Consider the following 9,317-nt stretch of genomic DNA (forward strand, 5'->3'; position numbering starts at 1 on the left):
ATGCTAAAAACATTCAGTTCATTTGTAGCAGTTATCTAATCTTAGATCCTTTCTTTTTTCTTTGTTTTTTTTGATTAATTACATAAGTAAATAAAGAAATTTAAAGATCGCGCGACGAAGGACTCGAACCCAAGACCTCAGGTCTTGCGCATTAACCTCCTACCGCTAGACCAACACACGCACACATCTTAGATCCTTTCTTGTCTTCATCTACAATGGTTAAAGGTGAAGTTAATGTGGAGTCATTTCCAACAAAATTCTTTTTTGGACATTATTTAGGTAGGGACAGAGAAGTGATTGGGTTTGATATGATACTAATGGCAGTTGTCCCAAGCTCTCTTGACCATTATATACTTTTAGAATATTGGGTTAGTGATGGCAAAATGCCAGTTAGTTGTATATATTTGTTAGCTTTGAGCTCTTGGAGTTCGGTTATAAATATAAGTGAGGTAATCCTATCAGCACTGTGAAGAATTGAGTTCCTTGCAAGATCTATCCATGTATCAAAAGATAGTACGAGAATTCATAGGTCTTGGAGATAAATGTCATTATTAGTCAATAGGGATAACCCGGAGAAGTTTGTCAAAGTGGGAAACTCCTTAAATCCTGAGTTCTAACAGAAAACTTCCAGATCCAGATAGAGAATCCAATATAAAACGGAACAGAAGAAAATGAACTCCAAGAGAAACAGCAGAATGCAATCAAGAAGGTCTAGTCGTAATATATTAAATATAACTAAACAGAAAAAAATAAATCCATCATGAGATAATTGAGATCAAACACCAACAAAATAAGAGAAAAATGTAATAAACTGCAGAACCATGATCACTTGGTGTATTTGGTGAATAACATTTCAGAAAAGCACAATTTATAAAGGTGCTCAGTGCTACTTTTTTCGATATTTTTCTTTGATTTATTAGCAAGATGATGCCTGCACCTGTTAGATGCATGGAAGAAGACAATATCATGCAAAATACAAATATCACAGATGAGAAATTGATTGAGCAATATCATAATTCAAAAAAACATTAACAGAAGATTGGCGGAAGAGAAAAGAGCACTTAGAATACACATATATTGTAACCTAATCCACAAACAGAAATAAACTGGTGTTAGTAACAGGGAATTTTAGCATCAATCCCTTCCTTTCATAGTTCTATAAGAACAGTAGATCTAAGCACATCTCCATATCCAAAAGAGATGTATGGCATTAAAGATTGGGGAACTTTTTTTTCTAATAGAACAGAATTTCTCTTAATTGTAATCTAATGTACAGACAATACGAAGTCATGGTTCAGCACCCGTATCTTCAACAGATTTCTTATACTCTGGCTTCAGCTCATAAGTACCTTGGTTTGTTCCTCTTTTATTGTATACGCAGAGCTCATTTAATATCTCTTTCAAAAATTGCTGCAAAGAAAAATACAGAATATTATTCACATAAGCCTACGAAACATAGAAACAGAAACTGTAAATAGACTTATGAGCAAAGGCATACCGCAGGTTGATCTGTCTCTTGAACAAGCTGCTTGAGCGTCCAATTAGGTTGCCTCTCAAAAAGCTTAAACATGATATCTTCCAGCTCCCCACGATCCCTTCTAGTTCTTTTCACATCAGACCCCTTAACTGGAGCTGGTTTTTTCTTATCCTGCACAAGTTAGAATTTATTTGTAAATTAATATTTCAGTAGCTAAATGGTTTTTTAGTGATAAGTTCAATAGTTTGTGAAAGAATATTCATGAGTAGATGGAAACACGAAATGAGGAATAAATTTCCAACCAGAAACCAGAAAACATCACATTAAAAATTTCAAGAGGAAAACTGAAATGAGGAGCATTAGATATAAATGTGCAGAAGGAAAGTCGATAAAATATTTCATTTCCAGTTCTACTATGGTGCTATGACAACTTCCAATAAAAGCATTTTGGATGAACACTAACCATGTTATGACACTAATAACAGACATCAAAGATGATTATGAACATCCAGGAAATTTGGGCCGCAATTAGGTACCATCATTCCAAAGGAGAAAAGATAATTTCACATGTTCATGATATTATGTTCATTCAGGATGGGTTGATGTACCCTGTTTTTGGCCAACTCTTAGACAAACCAATATCTAATTTCTACGGGTCTTGAACCAAAATAAAGTAAAATCTGTAGGCACATATTCAAGATGTTGAATTAGATTTAACATGTAAAAAATAAACTAATTACTTTAGAAGTCGACGTAATCAATCCCATCATTCCAGGCATGGGCCTCATGTGTACACCACGATCATTATTGATAACCTGATAAACATAAAACAAAGACAGATACTATCTCAGTATGAATCCATCCAGGAACTAAAAGAGGCATAACTATAAGTTAATAACAGCTTGACCTGGATTTGTCTATTCTTCACCATGGACTTATTTGTCCTTTCCCGGCACATTTTTCTGTACTCTTCAATGTTTGCATGGTGGGGTTTCATATCAAATTTATGTTCGACTTTTCCTTCCATTGCAACTCTTCCTTTAAAAGAAAACTTTGTATTATATACACAACTGGAAAACAAAATAATGACTAATAAGTACATTCAAACCCAACATGCGCATTTTTATGGAGGTAACCAAATATTAGTAGCATAGAGTTTAATAGGGAAAAAACACAATAGAAAAGACATGTATTTTAACTTCAGGGGACAGTATAATATATTAAAAGAAACTGAAAATCTCATATAAATAAATGAAAGCATTAGGTTGTACAGATAGTCAGATACAAATAACAAAAGGTAAAATTTCAAGAAGTTATAAAAATAAATATTAATATAACAGAATGGATCTCTGAGCGAGTTAGGCGCATCAAAGAGATCAAATCCCCACAAGAAAACTCTCTAAAAGGTAACCAGTTCGTTCTTTTATCCATCATGTTTCATGAGAGTATTAAAGCTACAAAATGTGGCCTTCCCAAAAAGAAACTATAATATGTGAAGGGAGACCTACTTGATGGTTGTTCTTTCCTTAATTGTCATTTCGCTCAAAATTCTCAGTGAACCAGAAGAAGCCTTTCCCTCAGTTGTTGCTTTATAAGATGCATGTAGTGTAGTCTGCAACTTGTAGTAGTCCTATGCAATTTCCTTTAATAAACTAGCATGTTTACAATCCAGGGCGTGCTCAACAATTAAGAATAAATAGCTTGGGCTCAAACGCCAATTGTTCTTTACAGCCTCATTTGACAATTGACATATGCTACTAGCAGCACATATTTAAACTTATATAGCACAGATCCATAACTATTGTCGTGTATAATAAAACTCCAATACTTTTTGGGCTCTGGGTAGGAACTTGTTCACGAAGCTCATAGAATAAAAATCTTTACTGGGACATAAATAAGAAAACTACTTCCAAGATTAGGTTCAAGAACCAATTATAAATGCAATAGATACTGTTAAGGAAAACAACATTGGTAAGTAAGGGAAGCAATTCACCTTGAGTCGACTCGGAGAAGATGCCCATGGGAACGAAATCCTTAGACATGTTGAGAGAGTAACTCTTCGGCATATTCGCAATCTCACTCCCAGCCATCTCCATAGTAAACTGAAACGCGCAGAAATGATTAATTCAGAATTCAAAACCCTACCAAAATTCCCCAATTCATAGCGCAGAAATTAACAAAAAAAAAAAAAAAGAGACACAAACACGCAAACAAGGAGAGTAGGGGAATGATTACTTGGAGGGCGGAGGAGTCATCCGGCTGGAGGAGATCGAGAGAAACCACGACTTTGGCGACGGGCGGCGAGTCGACGGAGGCGGAGGCGGAGGCGGCGGAGGACTGCCAGGCCTTGGAGACGATGGGAGGGCACTTCATGAGCCACACCGATCGGTCGGCTTTGGAGGTTTCGACGTTGATGTCGCCATTACTGTGGTCGTCCTCCATTGACGGAATCCTCGAGTTTCTGACGGAGCGTTAACGGGTTTCGTCTGAATAGATTTATGTAACGACTGAAATTGGACTCTACGGTGACGGGTCGGATCACAATTGGTCGGGTAACTGGATATCGGTGGATCTTTGTCTTCTGCGTTTCTTCCTTGTTTCAATTCTTTCAATCCGTATTTATAAATCAACTAACACTTTTTAGTTTTTAGCGCTTTCAGTTTTAAGTGATTCTCGTTTTCTTTCCTTTTCTTTTTTCTTTCAGATTTTTGTTTTCTTTGGAGTAGTAACAATTGAACGCTTCGGTGTTACTCCATCGGTCCCGTAAAGATTGATCAATTTTTTTTGGGCACGAATTTTAAGTAATTAGTATTTTGTGTGTTAGGTAAAAAAAGTGAAAATATGAATAAATGAAAAAACTTTTGTCATATAAGAAATCTGTTCAAACTTTGCGGAACAATCCAAAAAAAAAAAAATACTGCTCAAAATTCGCGGGACGGAGAGAATATTTGATTTGGTGAAATTGAATTTAATCTTTCGATTGTTTGATGTGTATATTAATCTCAGATGTTCTGGTTTATATTATAGAATAATTATACTTAAAATATATTACCAACTTTCACTTAATTCTAATTTTAACATTTAATAAAATTTACATTTTCAAATATATGAAATTTCAATTGTTCGAAATTTTCATACGATTATCAATTTTTTGATGTGTTAATATCATTTTGAGTTGCAGTAACAAAAATATCATAATAACTAATTGAAGTGGCAGAGATCCAACTACATCGTTTATCACATAGTCCATTAAAATTCTATGAAACATTTCAGGTGTTCACTTTAGCATTAATTTATTAAATTATGTGAAATTTCATAATAAGATTAGTATATTTCGTTTTTGAGGTGTTACATTCCGATTAATTCAAATCGTATATTTTGTTTCTCATTTTTAACTCTAGGGAAAAAAGTTTCTAACTAACAACTTACAATTATATAAGTAGTATTTATTTATATAGGTGGTAGATTGACTAGATTCTAATAAACTAACATTTGCGCTCCGTATAATGCACGAGAAACGTTTTTTGTAGTAGCCTCATCTTAATTATATTATTATTTGTTAATATATAGTTAAGTAGAGATATTCATTCTTAATAAATTAGATATTTGATTTATTGCATCAAAGATAGTTACATGAAAGACTTGAATTTATTATATTTAGTGAGTTAATTATATTGAGACTTATAACTATAGCAATCCAAATATTTCATTATTTTAAGTTGGACCAGGATTTTATTTTAGAAGCCCACATTATATTAAGTTAAAATAGATGGGCTAAAGTCTTAATTTTTATTAAAAGCCCAAGTACCTTTCAACCATTCAACCAAGTTTGTGAGCCCAATAACTATTTATTGGGCCAGGGGTTTTGTTATATAGAAAGGGGGTCCAAGCCCAATTTTATTAGTAAATCAATTAGCTTTTAATTAGAGTTTTAGATTGTCAATTAGAGCATCCACAATGCTTGTTGCTTAGAGGGGTGTCTTAGGAGTGGGCCCCACCTAAGACACACCCCTCTCCAATGCATTGTGTCTTAGGTGGGTGCTTAAATCCTCATTTTCACAAAATTCATATTTGTACACTTTTATTTTTAAAATTCAAATTTCATTAAAATTAAAATTCTACATTACAATATTTTAAAGACATAATTTAAATACAATAATAATAAAAAAATTACAAGAATTTTCTAGGGCTCAATCGGACCAAAACGAGACCAAATGTGCTCCTTCAAGTCCAAAGTGAGGCAAGCATGCATCTCCGCGTCTCGCATGGATGCTTGTCGTGCAACAGATGCACGAAAATCCGACGGAGCACCGACATGAGGTTGAGATGCGGCGCTACTCGAAGCTTCGTCGGCGTCATCTTTCCGCTGCGTTGCTTGCTCGCCTTCGTCTTCGATGATCATGTTGTGCAAAATGATGCATGTGAACATGATGTCGCTCATCGCCTCCTTGCTCCAAAGACGCGATGGGCCTTTGACGATGGCCCAACGAGCTTGAAGGACGCCGAAGGCTCGTTCAATATCCTTGCGAGCCGCTTCCTGCATCACTTTGAACCTCTTCCCTTTCGGATCCGTCGGATGTGTAGGACTCTTCACGAATACAGGCCAATTGGGATAGATGCCGTCAGTCAAGTAGTACTCACTTGTGTAGTAGGCGTTGTTGACTTGATATGTGACCGGCACCCCCATTCCTTGTAGCCGATCGTTGAACAACGTCGAGTTGTTGAGCACGTTGATGTCGTTGTTCGAACCAGGAGTCCCCAAAAAAGCATGCCAGATCCATAGATCTTGCGAGGCGACGGCTTCGAGGATGATGGTCAGTTCCCCCTGATCGCCGCGAGTGTATGCGCCTTGCCATGCCGTTGGATAATTCTTCCACGCCCAATGCATGCAATCAAGGCACCCTAGCATTCCCGGGAAGCCGTGCTTCGTTTCGTGCATTGCTAGAAGCTGTTGGCAGTCAGCGGAAGTCGGCCTCCTCAAGTACTCCTGCGCCGAAGAGTTGAATAATGGCTCGACTGAATCTGCGCAAGCACTCCAACGCGGTGGACTCAGCAATCCGGAGATACTCGTCGTATTGGTCCGCTGCCCCACCGTTAGCTAGCATACGAACAGCGACAGTGCATTTTTGCAATGGCGTGAAAGCCGGGCCTCCCTAGTGCATCCGTGCGTTGTTGGAAGTATGGATCAGCTGCAACGGCATTAACGATGCGCAAAAACAACGCACGACGCATTCGAAAACGGCAGCGGAAGATGGTGTCGGGGTAGACCGGATTTTCATCAAAGTAATCCGCGTGCAAACGTACAGCGCTGGCTTCACGGTCCTGACGAATGAAAGCCTTCTTCCGCGCACCTCGTCGGCGACGACGAGGTTGCTCTTCTGGATCACCAATATCTTGAACAATTTGGTTAAATTGTTGTACAAGATTGGAAAATTCTTCAGCACGTCGCTCGTCCTCGTAGCTTGATGAGGAGGAAGACATTTTTTTTAGAAATTTTTTTGATGTGGAGATGATTTTTTGATGTGGAGATGTGAAATGAATGAAGAAGAGTGGTGATATATATAGATAAAAGGGAAAAAAATGAAAAAGAGGAATTCGGTCGTTTGATTCCAACGGTCCTTTTAAAAAAAAATTCAAACGGTCAAAACATTCAAAAACAATCGAATTAATTTTTTTTAATAGGTGCGTCCGCCGGACGCGCCATAAACTTCCGCCTCTCGCCCCGGGTCTTCGGCTCGCCACCCTTTCGAACCAGAACGGGTGTCCAGTGCGGCTGCAGTCTTCTTCACCCCGGATCGACCCGTGCTTCGCCCTCCGCGCTGTGGATGGCCTTAGAATTATTGAGTCTGATTAGCTGATAGAAGAACGCGTAGCTCTTCACTTTCACGTAGCTACTCAAATAAATCGACACCAAACTAGTATAAATTCACTCCTCTTCACCAAGCAGGTAGTATTCTTTTTATACAATTCAATAATACATTATGTGTGTACAGAGTAACAACCAAAAAATAGTAAAAATAGATATAACTACAAACTGCATAAACATAGTGTTGGGTCCGCTGAGGGTTGAAAGGACAAGTGTATGGGGGGAGGGGGGAATACACATGTAGGCTATTTTCACAAACAAGGTTACTTAAAACCAACTCCTTTGTTCTGACAAACAGTTTGACTACTTTGAATATGCACACTTCAGTTAACAAGAGTAAACTGATTATGCCAATCTTCTTGTTCTCTATCATTCTATACTTGTTGTATTTGTGTTTCTATACAACTGAAACTATATGTTATGTTGGGAGTGTGAGTTATGCAACATAGAATGGTACTTGAGATAGTAAATACCTTAATTCTCTTAGTGTTGGCTGGTTGTTTGTCGTTGAATCGAATGGGGAATGACGAACTGAAAATAGCAACGTGTTTTGTTCTTCTCAATAATGCAGGAGAAAATCAAGAATACATTGGCGAAAACTTAAGCCAAAGCTTACCTATTCGAAGTTTGGCAGCAGTAGTTGAAGTCTCTCGTTCCTTTGGTTGTTGATGGACTAAGGAATGAATGAAAGGGGGCTAGCCTTAAAGAATAGGATATTGTGAAGCCGTGAAGGTGAAGGTGGTGGGTGGCTGAGGTGATGGGTTGTCATAGGGTGGCTGATTGATTCCCTAGGGTGTACCTTGGGTATGGCCTTGAACCTGCTCCAGCTGCAGAGAGTGCAACTGCCCTTGTATAGCACGTCTATTCCCTTTTTTTTCTTTTTTTTTTGTTTTTTTTTTACCCTTTTTGTTGCTGCATGTACTAGCTAGGTAGTGGGAGTAAAGTTTGTAATGTAACTAGGAGCAAATCCCTCTATCTTGTATTCTTTGTGCATATGTAATATTAACTTCGAGTTTTGCTATTTAATTGCAATCAAATACTGATTACCCAATTAATCTCGTATCTGTAAATCTAATTTCAGCTCGACTAAATAATGACGCTTCATTATAGATCTCTACGAACTAAATATCTAATTTAACTCGTTCTTATAAGTCAGAATTAAATCACGACTTCTAAGTACACAATAGAAAATAATATTTATATCGCATATATAAAATAATAACTTGACTTCGCTAAGTCGGAAAATAAATCATTAGTTGCTCAATAAATAAATCATTGATTGCTCAATAATTCAATCACGATCATGTAACACGAAAACATCTAATTCAAAATCTCTGAGCTGAATTAACTCAATATTAGTCACTAGATTAATATAACTGAAAGATGCAATAAAATAATATCGCGTTTACTGTTCTTAATCATAAATAAAAGAGCGGATTACTACATAATACCCTTCTTAACAAATATATATGAAATTAACTTTACATGTAACACTGACGTGCAATATATATGAATTTTAAATTACACATATAATATTAAATCATAATAAAAGTCCTAATATTTCTCATTTTTATCGGGCAAAAGGAAATCAAAGATTGCTTTTGGCGCTAGAAAAAACGATTGCTTTCCTTTCCACCACCTTTGTCAAAGGGTTCCTCTCCGTGTCGAGATCTTCCAAACCAGTGGCGCCGATTGCTTGCTGATTGCTGGCGCCGATTGATTCGTGTTTCCAGTCTTCCAAACCAGTGTGCCTATTACTGGCACGATTGTTGGCGCCGATGCTTCGTCCATTGGTGGCGTTGATTCTCGAAACGAGGATTTTAATGTTTAAACTGAAACGCATCGTTTAATTTATCGGAATAGCGTGTGCCGGCGAGCCACACCAGCACCACGTCGATTTCGATTTGAGGGAAAATAAAAAATTGTGAGGAAATTGAACAAACGTCAAAATATTTGATAAAAAATAAAAATTTT

General features: G+C 37.1%; 2 protein-coding genes across 2 annotated transcripts; both read right to left on the reverse strand.

The window, feature by feature from the left end:
• Positions 1–1,039: 1,039 nt before the first annotated feature.
• LOC130986610 (transcription initiation factor IIF subunit beta) lies at positions 1,040–4,168 on the reverse strand. The gene is made up of 6 exons (XM_057910065.1): positions 3,713–4,168; positions 3,471–3,579; positions 2,385–2,515; positions 2,218–2,292; positions 1,499–1,648; positions 1,040–1,410 (listed from the first exon to the last, which is right to left on the reverse strand). The coding sequence occupies exons 1-6, from the start codon at positions 3,917–3,919 to the stop codon at positions 1,288–1,290; spliced, it is 795 nt and encodes a 264-aa protein (XP_057766048.1). The 5' UTR covers positions 3,920–4,168; the 3' UTR covers positions 1,040–1,287.
• Positions 4,169–4,620: 452 nt separating this feature from the next.
• LOC131025627 (protein ALP1-like) lies at positions 4,621–6,958 on the reverse strand. The gene is made up of 3 exons (XM_057955423.1): positions 6,589–6,958; positions 5,689–6,499; positions 4,621–4,702 (listed from the first exon to the last, which is right to left on the reverse strand). The coding sequence occupies exons 1-3, from the start codon at positions 6,956–6,958 to the stop codon at positions 4,621–4,623; spliced, it is 1,263 nt and encodes a 420-aa protein (XP_057811406.1).
• Positions 6,959–9,317: the final 2,359 nt, after the last annotated feature.

This window comes from Salvia miltiorrhiza, chromosome 5 (genome assembly GCF_028751815.1).
Source record: "Salvia miltiorrhiza cultivar Shanhuang (shh) chromosome 5, IMPLAD_Smil_shh, whole genome shotgun sequence".
NCBI classification, from domain to species: Eukaryota; Viridiplantae; Streptophyta; class Magnoliopsida; order Lamiales; family Lamiaceae; genus Salvia; species Salvia miltiorrhiza.